Below are 19353 nucleotides of genomic sequence, written 5' to 3'. Positions count from 1 at the left end.
TCGCTTCTTATCGCTTTTGTTTGTTTCTATTATTGAACTCTAATAAGAGGTAAAAACGGAAAAAAGTAAAAAAATAGAAAATAAATATGTACAAGTATAATACAAATTTGATCTCAATGTCTTAAGACTTTAAAATTTGTGATATTTTTGTGTTGTAGAATTAAAAGGGATAATGTAGTTACAAAATTATAAAACTATTTTTAAAATTATTTTTTTCTCAGCATACACACACACACACATTGAGTTAACATACTCAATATTTTTTACTTTTTTCATATATGGCTATGTTTTGATCAATACTGTGCTGAGTTTTTTCTGTTGTAATAATAATTTAAATTTAAAAATATTTTTGACGATTTTGATCGTTCGTAATTTTTGATGAAATTACAATCTCTTTAAGTCGAATGATTATTCAAATTAAAATTTATTTCTGAATAAATATTAAGAAATGATAGGATAATAAATAATTTACAAGAAAAAAATATATAAAAATCGAAAAATATGATTTATAAAAAAATATTTCAAAGATTTTGATACTATTCTTACACGTACAACATTTTTTAGGTACATATTTAGACATATCTAAAAATTATTTTGCATAATTCATAATATTCGGGTATTTATCTGTTTTTTTAAATAACAAAAAAGATTTTCATGTATACTTTAATTAATTGATATGAATATATAGATAGAATTTTTTGAGAAGGATATTTAAAAAATGCAGAAAGAAAGAGCACATGAACTTCGGCCAATTCCGTCAGTGTGTTTTCATTATGTTTCATGATAATTCAATTTGATATCAGCAATATGATGAGTTACTTTTGCAGAACTGTGCATTAAATGCGCAGTTCGCTATTTACAGCGCAACTATATATCAGTCACATTGATATTTAAATATTCAGGTATCAAAATTTATTGAACAATATCAAGTGTAACTAAAGTTTTTGGAATACTTTATTGCGAATTGAAATTAATTTCAAGCATCTTCTCGCCTTATTCAGTAGTTTCTGTTAGATCTATCTTAGATATCTCTGTTAGATATAATCTACATATTCAAATATTAATACTATAATCGTTTTTAAGTGCATTTATTCTCTTAATTTAAAATATATATTATATGATGTTAACACAATATATTATAAATTATAAAATAACTTAATGTCGCTAGTCAAATAATCAAAGGATCATTGAAAAAAGTGTAGTCGACCAAACTAGCTAGAAATTTTGTTTATTAATACGACGTTTCGACCATATGGTTGTGGTCCTTATCAAGTATATACTGGAAAAGATTTATAAATAAATAAATTAATTTATTAACGATTTGAAGGGCTGTACCGTCTTTTGCGAAATAGTGGTTTTAACGTCGTCTACAAAATAACAAAAAAACTAAATAATTTAATTAGACGTGGTAAAGATAGCTTACACAATAATGACAAGACAAATGTTGTATACAAATTAAATTGTAAGGATTGTAATTTATCATACATTGGGCAAACAAAAAGACATTTACGTACGCGAGTGAAAGAACGTTGTAATAATATAAAGTTACATGAAACTAATCACTCGATCATTAGCAAACATAGATTGGAATCCGGACATGATTTTGACTGGTCGAAACCCAATATTTTGCGTAATGAAAAGTATGTTTGAAAGAGAGAAATCGCTGAGATGTTCTTTATCAAAAGATTTAATAATCTAATCTAATCAATCTACAGAAAGACACGGATAGTTTAAACAACATTTACGACAAAATAATAAAGGTCACGTAGTTTCGTTTTTCCTCTGGTTGTGTTTAGTATTAATAAACAAAATTTCTGGCTAGTTTGGTCGACTACACTTTTTTTCAACAATATATTATATAGTGCTTATACACGTTGATAATGTCTATAATGTATCTCACTTTTTTATCACCAACTAAAAATATATTATCCCTATAACTTAGTTCTTTTAAAGAAAGATATGAAGAATATGAAAAAATAAGTCTATTGAAAAATGACAACATATAATATGTTTAAACTTTTAAAATTTACATATATTTAAAATTAAAGAATTTCTTATAAAAAAATCTTTAACCTACCTATTTGCTTTAATTAATAGATTATTGTCTTACCGTCGTCAATATGTTTTATCTTCATCATGGTTTTGCGTTCTTTTATTTTAAAAATAATTAATTGATTACAACAATAATAAATTCCTTATGTCACAGGATAATTTTTTCAAGCTATGAATAAGATACGTCCTTACTATGCTACAACATGGTTCAATTATTTATATCGATTATGAGACTGATTTTGAAAACATAATTTTTGACACATACAGAGAATGAGAAAGAAAGTTACACAGTAATCTATAAGATACAGCAAAACAGATATAGCGGTATATTGTTGAAAGTCACATCACATACTGTAAAGTAGTTAAAAATTCTCGTTCTATTATATAATGTCTCTCCTCCTTCTATTATATAATGTCCCTCCTCTTTCTATTATATAGTGTCTCTCCTCTTTCTATTATATAATGTCTCCCCTCTTTTCGTTTTCGAATTTCCATTTTTAATTTACATGCGCAGAATAAAAACACGGAATAAAAACTCGTGTTATATTTGTTAAAAGAACACAAAAAGATTAGATGAAAAAACATGTTGATGACGATTTAAAACGATTTAAAACGGTAATTTACATTGATTAAGAAAATCTCATGTTAAATAAGCGATTGTTTTTAATCAATGTAAATCAATGTAAATTATCATTTTATTGTTGTCAATATGTTTTTTCTTCACCTTGTACTTTTTGCGTTTTTTTGAAAGGAATTATCTTGATTGTAAATCGTTAGATATGGAATTTTAATTTTAAAAATAAAGATATAGATTTTGAAATTAATTTTAAATAAAATGAAGTTTGTTAATATGTATTAATTATATTGTATATATATTTTATATATTTTATTATCTAGAAAAGAGAGATACTTGTAGTCATGTACATGAAAATGTACAATAAATATCTTGAAAAATATACAATGCACTAAACATCTTGAGATTAATCAAAGTAGATATAGGTAGATTAAGGATTTTTTATGAGAAATTCTTTAGTTTAAAATATATATAAATTATAAAATGTTTGAATTAATAATATCAGTATATATTTTTTCAGATATCATCACAAGACAAAAGAATAATTGAATCTTTGAATAATATAAAATTGAATTTGAATAATATAAAAATAGAAATTCGGTTTATAGAGAAACAGTTTTAGAATAAAATAAAAGGAAGAAATAAAAATTCTTTAATATAAGATAATACTTGAATGTGATTGATGGAACATAGAGAATTTTATTTAGAGAAATCTCTTTAATTCACATGTTCGTTGTTACTATTATATTTTATCATTATGTTAAAAACGAGAATATTTTTTCCATTGGTGAAATTAAATGAAAAGCATTATTATTGTTTTTGAAGATATTTATTGTATTGTGTATTTTGAAGATGTTTATTGTACATTTTCATGTACATGACTACATAAAGTATCTTTTTTAGACACAATGAAGTATAAAATACAATTAATATAATTAATACATATATTTTTAAGAAACTTTACTTTGTTTAAAATTAATCTCAAAATCAATATTTTTGTTTTTTAAATTTAAAGTTGCAATTCCATATCTAACGATCTACAATCAAGATAATTCCATTTCTTTTTTCTTAAGTATTTTTTGACTTATTTATTTACATTGAAGCTAATTCTATGCGGGAACATTAGTTTATTATTTTTTTATTGGTTTATTTTTTATTCATTATATTTTTGCATTATAAAATTAAATACATAATAATATTTAATATTTAATATTTATATTATATTAATAATACTTCATGTTTACACATTGTACACTGTTTCAACTAAATTTTTTAGTTTGAACATTAGCCTTTTTATTATTCTTTTAATTGATTTTTATCATTAAGCCTATATAATCTTTTACCATTTTAATAAAAGAAAAATTTTAATCACATATTACATATATTCTATTTATATTTATATTTAGGATATAAATTAATCCTGACATTTTTTTTTCCAAATTTTGCCCACGCAAGTACAGGGAATTTCTTCGACAAGAACGTTTTCAATAAGAAATAATTGTTGAGATACATTTTTATTACTATTCCGACATAGGGTATAACTGTAAAATAGAAAAGAAATTAGTTAGCATGTTATATATGTGTCAATACGATGAAATATAATACAAATCAATATAATATTTACGACACAATTTAATCATAAAATTCATATACTTTATGATTAACCAATTGTACCATCCAATAGGCTTCTTGTCTAAAATAAATAAATGCAAATTATTTTTACGTAAACAAAATTATATTTACTATTTATATATTACTAATTATATTTACTTTATTATATACATAAAATATTTATATTTTATTAAAATTTCACGTGAAATAAGAATATTTAAGAATAAGAATATTTTTGATAACGGCATTATCTGAATATCCAAGTCATTGTTCTATTTTTTGCTTAATATGTTATTAGTGATGTAATGGTGAAGAATAGTAATCGAAATAAGAAACTTATTTTTACACAATCGAATAAAAATTATATTTATTTTTTATCGATTACATATATAAAATATTTATTTTAAGAAAATATAAATATTTAAAAAGAAGAAATGGGGAATTATCTTCAGTAATAATTCGGAGAAATGATTTCAATAAAATAATATATTTTATCAAAATAAACATTGAATACTTACATTCAGTACCATGTACTTGATAAGTTAATATTAGCAGATGATCTTTATTTAGATCCAGATCAATATACCATAATGAGTTTATGATTGTTGATACTGTATGATCAAAATCAAATGAAACTTGATTCAAACTATTCATGAATACAGTTTTAACTATTTTCTGACATAATTCACGAGTTTCCGCTGCAGTCTTGCGACATATATTTAAACTGTGGATAATAATAAACAATTGAAATATAAGAACAAAAAGATTGTATATATGTAAAAGATAAAATATATATCTATTAGTTTTATCAAAGTTATATAAAAAGCTGTGTGTACATTATTCAATAAAAATTATCTTTTAATAGTATTATATATTTATTACTTATCGGGAATCCCGAGCATATAACCATTGACACGCCAGAAATGATTAAATGCTTCATCTTCTATCGGTTCACTACGTATTCCAAAATATTTAGGCGTCATGAGAATATATCCCACAAAACAGAATTGCGTGAGTACCATATCTCGTTGATAAATCGGTCCGACACCAGCATTTTTTGATCTATCGCTATTCGTTTTATGTTTCCAACGAATTACATTTATAGATTTGTACCAACTGTTAGATTTTAAAAATTTTAAGAAATTGTAAATATTAAATATATTTTTTTACATCTACAAGTTGTTTTATACACACACATCTTACAGCAATTACTCAAATATTAATATTGTGATGTAATATATATATTAGATATTAAATTAATCTAATAAATATTGCAGGGTGGAATTGATTATGAAGAGTTTCAAATGTTTACCTAGTTTTAAAAATTGTTTAAAATATTTCCTGTGTGTTGAGTTTAATTTTTAATTTATTTGATTAAAGTAAAATATATTATTTATTTGAAAATTTGAATAATTACAATACTTCTTTCTTTGCAAATTAACATGTAAATATTATTTGTCTATTAAATTTTAAACTAACTGATTACACATTTCTTAATTTATACTTACAATTAGTCATACTAATATAATATACAAATATAATTGAAAAATTATTACATTGCATTGTTTCTCTATAATCTACTTCACATTCAAAGAAAACGAAAATGAAAAATTAAAAATGGGAAGAATACTACGTAAATTATTATAGTAAATTATTAATATATATGTAACTGAAAATAATAAATATATAATTTTTATAAAATATTTATAAAATTTGCAGTTATACAATTCAAAATTTAAAAAAATAATAAATTATGTAAATTATTCGTGTTCAAGATGAACAACAGGTTTTAGTTGAAGCATTATATAAGCACATATAAAATCAACAAATAAAATGTACATGGAATAAATTTGCTATTTTTATTAAAAGGGTATTCACCTACATTTTAAGATAAGAAAATAAATATTATAAATTGTGCAAAATTTAAAAATAACATTTTATCAAAATCAAAATATCATTATTATAATTCTATACATATAGCTTTAGTGTTTCAATTAAAGAAACTTTCGTCAAATTAATTTATGAAATATTTTATAAAATATTTTATTTTTTTGTGTCTATAATAATCTACAAAATATATCACATACACACACATACACACGCACGCGCGCGCGCGTGTGTATTTTAAAATTTAGAATATTTAAAATAAAAGTAATCAAGGCTCTACTTATACAAAATTACAATTATAAAATTACAGTTATAAAGGGCTTGTAGAGCAAGAAAACAAGTATATTACAAAAGTTTAATTATATCAAGATGTACATCAAAATAAGTCTATATCGACGGTGACATTACAATAATACAGAAACGAGCAAAACATAGGTACGTTATTAAAGGCGAACGTTTCGATCGATTTTTCGATCCTCTTCAGCGCAATAATATAATGATAAATAAACAACGAGTGAAAATTAACGGAATAATGAGTTAAAATTATGGTCTAATGAAACGCATTAAATATGGTTGTCTGATAACGGCGCAATAAAATAATCGTCAATAAATAAAAGTCAATAAATAATTATATATATATGTTGATATATTTTGTAGAATATTTATATATGTATTTTTCTTTGCAAATTAATATAGATGACATAAATGTTATTTATGATCTATTAAATGGTGTCTATTAAACTTACATTTTTAAGACAAGAAAATAAATATTTTAAATTTTAAAATATAATAAAATACATTAAAAATACATTTAAAATACATTTAAAATAGACATTTACATGTTATTTATTTATCAATATGACTATTAAAAGTATAAGACTTAAAATACATTAAAAATACATTTAAAATAGACATTTACATGTTATTTATTTGTCAATATGACATTAAAAATACATTTAAAATACATTTAAAATAAACATTTACATGTTATTTATTTATCAATATGATTATTAAAAATATAAGACTTAAAAGTTTAAAATAATAAAAATTAACTACAAAAATAAGTAACTTTTAATTGTCTTTGATAAAATCTTACATATATTTATATATATTTGTGTTCTATAAAATAACTCAAATCTATTAAGATAATTTTTTATATCCGTTTTACTTATGCTATATAAATATAAAAATTACCTTGCATATAATTCACTTTATAAATATAAGAATGATTATATTTTAAATTTATAATTTATATTTACATACTTTTATTTAAGAGTTTTTCTTTAATTTAAAAAAAATTTAATATATCTTTATTAATTTTCTAACATATTTTTAGATTTTCTATATTTATGTCCCAAATAGCAAGCGCCGTATCATTTGATGTTTAAATGATGTCAAATGACTTGGATTCGCTATCTATGATGATAAAATTAATAAAAATAAAAATAAAATTAATAAAATGAAATAATTTGAAATTTGACTCAAATAGTTAAAAATTAGATCGAAATTGGCAAATAAGAGCCACAGCGGTAATGGAGCGCAAAGAAGAAATAACTGCATGACTCATTAGATTCCGCGTTTTTTTACAATTAGTAACGGTATGCGGTATGTGTTTCTTATGTTGGTTTGAGATTCAATGATGAAATATATAAATATGTTCTCGATTGTTAGAATGTAAACACGTAGACTCAAGGACAAACTCGAGGACAAACTCGATTGACTCGATGATAACAAACATAAAAATATATGAACAAATGCTTTGCATATCGCGCCGAAGAAGAAAACGTTCGTTTTTTATTGTAATTATTTTTATTTTGAAATAAACGAGTAATTAAAAAGAAGAAAATGTTATTTCTTCCCTGCGCTCCAACTATTGCGCTGTAGCGCTTATTTGCCAATTTCGATTTAATTTTTAAAATTAATAAAATATCAACAATAAAAATATACATAAAAAAACCATATATGTAGTTCGAAGAAACTTACTTGGAATCCGTATTATTTGCATCAGATGTATAGATATTTTGTATGTGCAAATGCGTTTCGACATATCTTTTGAAAGCCGCACAGGGAATACTACTTTGTTTTGTATACAAGAGTACCTGTTAATAAAATAATAATTTTTTTTTCATTACATTGTGTGTGTATATATATATATATATATATATATATATATATATATATATGTATATACTACTTGATAAAAGTTATTCTTTTCGCAATCTTTATTTAGCGTTAATAGATTCTTAAAAATAATAAATATTTTAATGCCTTTAATATTGATGTAATTGAAAATATTGCAATAACCCCTACGATATCAGCAATCGTTATCCCAAATAGATTTCGGTTATAAAAGTTTTGAGCTCTGAAAAAAAAGTTTTCAATTTTTTACAAGTATAATATAAAAATGCTTTTGTACAATAAACACTATTGTACAATAAATTATATTTATTGAATAAATACAACATGTTCAAAGCATTACATGCATAAAAGCTCACTTACAAAAACATGATTCTAGATATTCTTCTTAAAATAATCTTTAATTATAATTTTTTTTTAATTTCTGCGTGTCACCTATATATTTAATATTATAAAATTGTGTAACATATTAATATTGAATTAGTTAATAGTTCTACTGTCTCTATTTCTATCTCTATCTTTATCTGTATTTCTATTTTTATCTCTATCTGTATTTCTATTTCTATTTTTATCTCTATCTCTAATTCTTAATTTCTCGATAATTGATTAATATTTTTGAGCATGTTTTCTTCTTCATACTTTTTGATATGTCATAATTTTTATATCAAAAAATATGACATGCATTTCGAATTATATGATTACATTATATCAATATTTTTTCCAATATCTCAAGTTATGCACATATACTTACTTTTTATATAACTGTTTATCGTACCAATGTGGAAGATCATTGGATGTTACATCCGACGATGGATCATTTATGCTGTCATCCTCCAATATTAATTTAAGATGTTCGTCCACTGTAGACGTTTGAACTACAATGCATTAAAATTATTAATTACGTAAAATGAAGAGAATAATTGATAATTTTATTTTATATTATAATTACGTAAATATACTTTTGTATAGTACGTTTGTTTAGCACATTTTGTTTAATACATTTTTATATGTAATACATTTTTTGTAATAATAATGTTATATAATTTTTAATCTATTTTCTTCCTGTCATTCTGCATATGAAAATATTAAGGTGAAAAAGATAATTAAAAAATATATATTTTACGAATTATTTCATGTTTTCTATCATTTTTAAAGTTTTCATTTGCGTGCGTGTATGTGTGTGTGTGTGTGTGTGTGTGTCTGTGTGTGTCTGTGTGTGTGTCTGTGTGTGTTCATTAACAATTAAGTAAATTTCATTAACATTTTGACTTAAAATTGACTTAAAATTTAATCCAATTTTGATCTAAAACAAGATAAAATTACTTATCGTGCTGATTACGAAATATATCTTATGAATCTTTGTAATATTTCAATTATAAAAAGAAATAAATTACACACAATATATATATGTGTGTGTAATTAATTTTTTTTCATGATATATTTTCTAATCAACATGTGTCAGTAATTCTATTTTCTATTTTTATAGAAAATTAATTATTTAACGATCAATTCAAATGTTAATGAATTAAATGATTTGAATTTTATATAATCATGCAATTTTACATGATTGTCACGATTATAATTAATCTTTTATTTAAATTTATTTTGCGCACACGCACGCACGCACGCACCACGCACACACGCACACATGCATGCATGTATTATGTGTGTATTTATTTATATTTATGTTTATGGTTACACTGAAAGCATTGGGGATGAATTGGATCTTATTATGCGTGGAAAATTACGCGTATTCGTACAGTTATACAATTTCTTAATAAATTTTAGAATCTAATTTTATATTGTATATTGTCAGAACAATTAATTTAGAATTTTAATAATCTGACAAGTTATTAAGAAGTCATTAAGATAGATGATTCATTTTATAATGAAAACTATAATGTAAAATATAATGTATTGAATGTATTGAATGTATCTTTATAAAATTAAAATTTATTCTCCATTTTTTAAATAAATATGTTACAAAAAGCAAGAAGAGATAACACATGCATATTATAAAAATAATTTTAAAGTGCATATATAGAAAAAAGAATTTATGCGAATAAAAAGCAGAATTATATACTCAAATATTCATATTTGATACCATGTAGCCGATAAGTAAATGCTAGAAGAGCATCTTTATCCAAAGGTAAGTCAATATACCGTAATCCATGTGTAATGCTTGACACTATGGAATAGAAATAAGATGGAGCTTCATTCAAATAATTTACCAAAATACCGTTGCTTATCTTTTGACATAATTCGCGAGTTTCCTCTACAGTTTTACAACATATGTTTATTTTGTTAATAACGACAAATAATTAATAAAACTTGAGGAGAAAGGCGACAAAACAGGAAGCTAATACATATCTACTAGTTATTGAAAAAATACGTGCCTGTGAAGTGTGATATATACACATTTGAATATGTATATATCATACACACGAAAAAAAATCTTATTATGCGTGGAAAATTACGCGTATTCGTACAGTCATACAATTTCTTAATGAATTTTAGAATCTAATTTGTCAAAGCAAATAGTTTAGAATTTTAATAATCTGACAAGTTATTAAGAAGTCATTAAGGGATGATTCATTTTGATGAAAACTAAAATTTGAAAGAACGAAAGTAATTTATTCGTGCTAACCGCCATTAAGTGATAAATAAATTCAGGAAATATCTCAAATATTTAATGCTGCGATATCGTTTAAAAATCATAATATGTGTTAAAAGGTAATATACCATATTATAATATTTTTTATCTAGACCTTATAAACAAATAATTTTATAATATATTTGTAAAAAATTAAATTTTTTAGAGTTTTTAAGAGTTAAGGAACGATAATTAGAGCGTAAAAGAAAAGGTTTTCTCTTCTTTCTTGTGTGCCAATTACGACGCCTTGGCTCTAACTCATTAATTTTTAACTTGTTAATTTTAAAATTTTTAATTAATATTTTTTAATTGTTATTATTTGAACCAATTTTTTATTTTAATTTTAATATATTTATGTGTACGGTTAGTAATGCATTTAATTTTTTATATTTATTTAATGAAAAAATACGTGCCTGTAAAGTGATATATACACACTTGAATATGTATATATCATAGACACGAAAAAAAATCTTACAAAAACCTTTTACAATATTTATCTTCTAAAGAATGTAAAACATCTTTAAATCGTTTTTTAGATACTTTTTCAGGACATATGCTATATGGGTAGACCGCATACATAAATATTGGGTTGGCAACTAAGTTCCCGCCGTTTTTTTAAATTTTTTAAAAGTTTATTTTTCAATAAAAATTAACAACTAATTAAGCAATAATGTATTCTCCCTTGTTTACAACTTTTCAAAAACGGCGGGAACTTAGTTGCCAACCTAATATATTATAAAACTGTCTGTCACTGTGTGTATGTGTATTTAAAAAATCTTAATAATTAACAATAAGTTAATTAATAATTTTACTACACGCTTTCTCTTTTTAAATTGCGGCAACCATTCTAATATAATAATTAATTACTTTAATACTACACATATATTACACCCACTAGCTTAGTACGATTATATATATACATATATATATATATATATATATATATATATTTATATATATGTATATATTTATATGTATGTATATATTTATATTTAAAATTATGTCTAAAAATTTTTATTTTCTTCCATGAAACCTACTATTTGCAATTTACATCAGTTCTTCAATTAATAAGATCTTTTTGATCTTTTCTTTATTCGATTTAAAATACTCACCGTCATTAATATGTTTTTCCTTCATTTCGCTGTTTCGTGTTTTTATTTAAAGTGATTTATAAGTCGTCAATTAATAATATTAAACATAATATTACAAATTATTTTCACAAGACACAAATACAATGATATTCAGAAAACTATTTACACTGACATCCGTATCGTTAGCAGGCTGCCACAATACTAACTAAATGAAAGGTACGATACGCGTTTCAGACCGTTACCTTGAAGGCTAAATTGCTTAAGTCAGCGGTTTCATAAACGTTTTTTGTACGTAATTTTTCCTTCGACAACTAAGCAACATTTAATGAATGTGAATGTAAATGTAATGAAAATAGATTTTAAATTAAAACTAAACTTGAAACTAAAATTCTTTATATTTTACCGATCTATAATAAGTTAAAAATATATAATAAAAAATAATAGAGATAATTGAGAGAAATAATTATAGTTTAATTTTAATTGATAATTATGCACTTTACGGACAATCTCACCGATTTCAATGATCTTGACATATGTTGTCAAGCTCACTTTCTTGAGTAAATATCAAAAGATTTTAAGTATCGCTTACTATTTATTAAAAAGTTATTAACGAAAAAAGTTTAATGAATATGATTTTGCCATAGCATGTACGTTTCAAGAAGGTATATCTGATGGAATATATGTTTAATATATAGCGAAGATCATCAAATTAAATGCAGAGTAAACTTTGTTTTGTGTTGCAAAGTACATGCTTCACTCAAAAAAATGTTTTGCTAATGTAGGTAGATTTCTAGATGTCGCAACCAAAATTTATCGCTATTTTTTGTATCTGATAGAATATCGTTTGTCACAGCTAGAATTTATAGCAGTAACATTCTAGCAATATCTGCTAGAAAATTTAGGATTATATATTCATTTGTTCTTGCTGCTAGTATTTTCTGTGTACTACAGCCAAACTTTATAACAAGTATGGATTGATCATAACATGGATAGACGCCAAAGAAAAACTTTCTTTCTAAATTTCACAAACAGTTCAGATATAAATTCTGTCTCTGTCATTTAGATTGATTACGTGCAACATATATACGATATTACAATATTTGCTAATCGTTTATCTGCCTCAGTTAATTTTTCGCACCTAGAAAATTTTTGCTATAGTTGCAAGATCATTTTTTTGAGTGTTGGAGACAGTGGGTTCCGCCCTACCTTCGAAAGATATGTATAACCTAGCCCAAACCTATTTCTAATTTAAAATTAAAATTTAGTTTAAGATGAACCTTGCTTTGCGTGAAAAGTTGCAAATCCATGTGAATTCCTTCATTTTAAAATTAAAATTTAGTTTAAATCAGAATAGATTTGGGTTAAGTTATATATTCCGAAAGTGGAGCCCCCCATAGGGAGGGAGGGGGCGGAACACTATATCCACGCGTGTACATTTCACCTTGACTCTTAAAACGTACATAATGGGTGCGTTGGGGGAGCTCACTATGCGCTATAAGCGCTAATGCTATCAATACCGTTTATGGAGTTGAAATACTATTCGTTGTTCATGGAGCTCGCAAACGCTATTACTACCAATGCATTACTTCAAAAAGGATCGTGTCGAGAATGCGCAGTGATGACGTACAACGCTACCAGTAGTGATGCCATGATAGCGTTTATTAGCGCTATCATCTAGCTCCGCGAACAGTCTATAGCGCTAAATAGTGCTAATAACGTCTCCCCGAACTCACCCAATGTCTAAAAATTGCACATAATTCGTAAAACTTTTTTCGAAATAACTTTTTAATAAAGGGAGCAACACTTAAAACCTTTTGATACTTACTTAGGAGAGTGAGCTTGACAATATATGCCAAGATCATTGAAATCAGTCGTCCGTAAAATGCATAATTACCCTTTAATTTTTTAATAAAATTTTAAATAAAGTTTAATAAGTTACAGTTTCTACATAGAAAATCGAAGTTTGTTATATTAAAAATAATTGGCCTTTGGCCTTAATTGGCTAATATTTAGCTACATTTTATTTTTTAATATTACATTATTTTTGATTTTTTTAGTACTTTAATGTTTTACTTTATTTTTATATGTTTCTAGCATACTTTGAAAAGGCTGAACTAAGATACAATAAGCTCAGATATAATTATAACATTGCAATTACATACTACAATTATACAGAGTAAATCAATATATAATATAATATATAATAACATAAAATTGTGTATAATTGGTGTGTATTGTTTATTTGATATTACGAATCCGATATAACGGACATTGTATATCGGATTATTTATTTCTACCTTGCATATTTTTCTATTGTGCGTTTTACTCGATATAATATTTATGTAATTTGATATTGATTAATGTTTATATAAAATGTTTATACTTATATGTATATACTTATATGTATAATATTTATATTTTTAAAACTGTATCTCTGATAAAATTGAAACTACAGATAGTTATACTTAGGATATAGCCTAATTTGTCAATTTTCTTTTCCAAATGATATCCGCAAATTTGGACCATCCTTGCAGGATCCAGAGTGTCAACATAAACATATAGTTTTGATACATCCTCATTATGGTTCCGACATAGGGTACAACTAAAACAAGCTAAAAGTGAACATAGTGCGATAATACGATAAAATACTGTAAAAATTTATGCAAACTTACGATATAAGTAAAATATTAAATCACGTTTTTTCATGCTTAGCCAACTGTACCATTTAAGGGGGACATTATCTAAAAAATAAATAATTTTTAATTAAACAAATTATGTTTATTAGATTATTTGAAGATCTAAAATATTGGCGCGTATTATGTATTATGACTTCAAATAAATTAAAAGTTGTATAGACTTTTTATTGTAATGTGGCGCAATATATAATTTGGATGAAATATAAAAGTATTATTTATATCAATATCTAATAATATAAGTATATGTTGTATTTGCATACAATGGTAAAATTTTTTATTTGCTATTTTATTTGACATCAATATTTATTTTTATTTAATTTAAATAAATTTATAACATATGAGAATGCGATCTGAGATATTATACATACGACATTGAATTTAAAATTTATAAAATTAAAATTTATCCTCTATTTTTGAAAAGAATATTTTACAAAAAGTAAGAAGAGTAAACACATAAATCATAAAAATAATTCTAAAGTGTATACATCAAAAGAAAAAATTTATGCGAATAATGAAAGTAGAAATTTAAATACGCACATTTAATACCATGTAACCGATAAATAAATGTTAAAAGAGCATCTTTGTCCAAAGTTAAATCAATGTACCATATTTCCTGTAAAATACTTGATATCATGGAATAGAAATCAGGTGGAGCTTCATTCAAATAATTTGCCAAAATACCGTTGCTTATCTTTTGACATAATTTGCGAGTTTCCTCTACGGTTTTACGACATATGTTTAATCTGTTAATCAAGACAAATAATTAATAAAATTAGGAAAGAAAAGCGGAAAGACAATGAGAAAGCTAATACATATTTATTATACATAGTTATTTTATACACAATATCATACTCTTTAATAGAAAAAAAGTTAACATTATGATCAGTTAATCTTCTTTAATTTAATAAAATTTATTATTTGCTTTTTATATGTATTACCTATCGGGAATTCCTAGCATGTAGCCTACTACACGCCAGAGATGAATAAACGCTTCTTCTTCTTCGAGTGTATTGCGTAATCCAATAGATTTAGGTGTCGTAAGAACATATCCCACAAAAACAAATTGTGTAAGTGCCATATCTCTTTGATAAATTCCTCCAATATTGGCTTTTAATGATTTTTTATTGTTTACTGTATGTTGCCCACGTATCATATTTATGACCTTACACCAACTAATAGAGAAGAATTCAAGATCTCAACAATTTATAAGTGTTTCATTTTCTTTTACAATTAAAATTTTAATATTTAATCAATGACATAGTGAATAATTTAAGACATTAAATGGAATGAATTTGAATCATTCGTTTAAAGGAATAGTGAATAAAAAAAGGTAGAAAAAAAATTAGAAAAATAAGCAGACGTGTGTGTGTGTGTGTGTGTGTGTGTGTGTGTGTGTATGTGTGAGAGATATAGATGCAAATAAGTCGGAAGAAAATATGTAAGAAACTATGCTTTTTAAAAAAAGATAACAAACAAATTAGAATAAGTAAAATGTAAGAAAAGATAACAAACAAATTAAAATAAGTAAAATGTACGAACTAGAAATATATGAAGCATGTTGTAATGAAACATGGCAAATATGAAAACTTACTTGGAATCGAAATTTGGATCACATATATACAAGTTGTGTATGCGGAATAGAGTTTGGACGTATCTATTGGAAACGATGTAAGATATATTACTTTTTTTAGTGTATGCAAGAACCTGTTGAAAAAAAATTATGTTTAACTGTTCATTATATTGTAACAGAATATTTTATTATTATTTTCCACTACAATGACTATTTTTTTTAATGAGCTCTTTAATGATAATAAAATAATAATATTAAAAGTACTATATATATATATAATACAAAAATATAAAATTTTAATACCCTTAAAATATCTGGGATTGATATTATTGCGAAAAGTCCCAAAAAGCTAGACATTACAAGCGCCAATACATTTCGCTTATAGTAGTTTTGAGCTCTGAAATTAAATATATTTATATCTTTCACTATTAATAATATTTTTCAGGCATACTCTTTTTCATATTTGATGTGAAGAATATCCTCTGTTTATATCGTGAAATATAAAACTGTGACTGTATTGTAAGATTTCAATATTTTCATCATATACATACATATATTATAGATGCTTACTCTTTGAATAATTTTTCATTATACCAATGTGGTAAATCAGCAGGTGTTACGTTGATGAGTTTTGGATCGATTAAATTTTTTTCTTTCAACAATAATTCGTAATGTTCATCTACCGTCGACGTTTGAACTAAAATACACAATAAAATAAAATAGGATATATTAATAATTGATTTTAAATTTTTTTATAAAATTTTATAATTTATCTATTATATTATTTATTGATCTTATTTATCTCTTAATTATAAATTAGTTTATATTTTTATTTATTTATTTGACGACACAGATGCAATAAACTATTTTAATAATTTAATAATTATTATAAATGTATATTCTATATATATATATATACGCAATTTTTCCTTTTTCAATAACTGCATGCATTAAAAATGACAGCTGATTAGTTTCAGTAACTTTTCATGGGACATCTTGTATATGAATCTCTATCTCTTACACACACACACACACACACACACACACACATATGACATATATATATATACCATATATATATATATATATATATATATATATATATATATATATATGTCATTATCTCTATCTCTATTTCTATGTCTACCTTTATCTCTATCTCTATTTCTATTTGATCTTTATTTCTAATTCTAATCTGATTTTCTAATTTATTCTTTAATCTCTCGATAGTTGATTAACATTCTTCCTCATATTTTTTGACATAAAAAACTATTTTTATGTCAAATCGTGGATTTAGATGAAAGTGAAATATTATATTGTGTAATTTTACGATAAAATTTTACAGTAAAATGCAGTATATGCTTAATATAATATTTTATTTGCATTCAAATCCACATCTTGACTTAGAAAAAGTAATTTGTTTGACATGGAAAAATCTTTATAAGCTTATACCTATATTTATATAAACATTTTTAGGCTAAAAATGAATGATGAACAACTTATTGAATTGCGTCAATATCCCGTGCTATACGATTTATCGCATCCTAAATATAAAAAACTGAGCCATCTTGAAAATCACTGAGTTCAAACTGATCAAACTATACGGATATATGTGAATAATCATCACTGATACATTACGGATGTTACTGACACGATACTGATGTGGCACTCACACGTCACGGATATGTGTAAATAAATCTTTAAAGTTTTTATTTTTTTTGTATGTGTACATGTGTCTATCACATATGCGTGCGCACAAACACATGCACAGAATAAATTTAAATAAAAAATTGTGATTGTGATAATTATATAAAATTAGAATTATGTGATTTTATTTACACATTTCATATGATTTTTATATTTGGTGTATTTTTTTCCTAGAACAAGAAATAAATCATGAAATTGCGTGTTTAATGGATGTATCGTAACGAGTATTTTGATATATATTAATAATTTTGAAATATATTAATAAAAGAAAAAAGGAAATGTGTCTCTTCTTCTTTCTTACGTTCCAATTATCGCATTTTAGTTCGTTAACTTTTAACTTTTTAATTTTTAATTTTTTAATTATTATTATTATTTGAGCTAATTTCTTATTTTAATTTTAATATATTTGTATATGTGTGTTAGTAAAATATATTTAATTTTTTAAATATTTATTTAATGAAGAAGTGTGTGCGTGCTTGCGTATGTATGTGTGTGTGTATACACATTTAAATATACATATAGACAGACTATAGACAGCAGGAAAAGATCATCTCACGATATATATGTAAAGGATGATAAAATCTTTAAGTTATTTCTTTAAATATCTCTTAAAGTCATATACTGTGACTGAACACACACTATAAATATATTATAAAACTGCTTGTGTGTGTATAATATGTATTTAAAGAATTTTATTAATTAATAATATAATATGACTATTTAATAATTTTATTAGGCGTTTCCCTTTTAAATTGCGGCAATTATTGTCGTATAATAATTAATATTACTTTAATACAACACATATGTTATAATCACTAGCTTAATACGATTGTATATATATATATATATATATATATATATATATATATATTTAAAATTATGTACAAAAATTGTTTTTGCTTTTTTCTATGAAATTTACTACTTGCACTGTACATCAGTCCTTCAATTAACAAAATTTTTTTATCTTTTCTTTAATCAACTTAAAATATTGTCTCACCGTCGTTAATATGTTTCTCCTTTATCTCTCTGTTTCGTGTTTCCATTTAAAGTGATTTATAAGTCGTCGTAATTAAATATAGTATTATAAATTAATTTCATAAGACAAATTCAAAGATTCATAAGTATGTTCTTAACAAGCTGGTATAACACTAAACGGAAATTCTTGAATTTATAACGTTAGCCCAGTAATCACTTATCTTGAAAAGTTCCACATTTTTTTTTAACGTTATCATTGAGTCGAAACATATAGATTATAGGAAAGAGCGGATATTTCACTTGTAAGAATGATATAATAATTAAATATAACAACTAAATTGAAATAATTATGCATATACAATTATGAAGTGTATACCTAATCAATTTTAATAATTGTTGTA

General features: G+C 24.0%; 2 protein-coding genes across 4 annotated transcripts in view; both read right to left on the bottom strand.

Moving 5' to 3' along the window:
* The window catches only part of LOC105257065, a 16092-nt gene extending 3900 nt beyond the window's left edge, over window positions 1-12192 (bottom strand). For 2 of the 3 annotated variants that reach the window (XM_025414945.1, XM_025414946.1), the window contains exon 1: window positions 2111-2423. In XM_025414945.1, the coding sequence (XP_025270730.1) occupies window positions 2111-2138 (28 nt within the window). In that variant the 5' untranslated portion in view covers window positions 2139-2423. Of the gene's footprint in view, window positions 1-2110; window positions 2424-5119; window positions 5354-8107; window positions 8224-8392; window positions 8487-9011; window positions 9136-12025 lie in introns of those variants that run through there. The other variant, XM_025414947.1, reaches the window with a different exon arrangement.
* A 2047-nt stretch (window positions 12193-14239) lies between these two features.
* On the bottom strand, window positions 14240-19105 carry LOC105253876. Its single transcript, XM_025414955.1, has 8 exons — window positions 18975-19105; window positions 16841-16967; window positions 16574-16667; window positions 16292-16404; window positions 15639-15872; window positions 15238-15443; window positions 14677-14745; window positions 14240-14606 (listed from the first exon to the last, which is right to left on the bottom strand). Exons 1-8 carry the CDS (start codon window positions 19018-19020, stop codon window positions 14482-14484), a joined length of 1014 nt encoding a protein of 337 aa, XP_025270740.1. The 5' UTR covers window positions 19021-19105; the 3' UTR covers window positions 14240-14481.
* Window positions 19106-19353: the final 248 nt, after the last annotated feature.

This window comes from Camponotus floridanus, unplaced genomic scaffold (genome assembly GCF_003227725.1).
Source record: "Camponotus floridanus strain SB8 unplaced genomic scaffold, Cflo_v7.5 scaffold91, whole genome shotgun sequence".
In the NCBI taxonomy this organism is placed as follows: domain Eukaryota; kingdom Metazoa; phylum Arthropoda; class Insecta; order Hymenoptera; family Formicidae; genus Camponotus; species Camponotus floridanus.
This window is presented reverse-complemented; position numbering and strand designations above follow the sequence as displayed.

Excerpts from the sequence above, each read along its gene's own strand:
- LOC105253876 (XM_025414955.1), bottom strand. The coding sequence starts at position 19,020 with ATGGAAACACGAAACAGAGAGATAAAGGAGAAACATATTAACGACG. Across the intron at positions 16,968-18,974 it reads GGAGAAACATATTAACGACG|TTCAAACGTCGACGGTAGAT; the intron begins GTGAGACAATAT and ends TGTGTATTTTAG. Across the intron at positions 14,746-15,237 it reads TCGGTTACATGGTATTAAAT|ATAATGTCCCCCTTAAATGG; the intron begins GTGCGTATTTAA and ends TTTATTTTTTAG.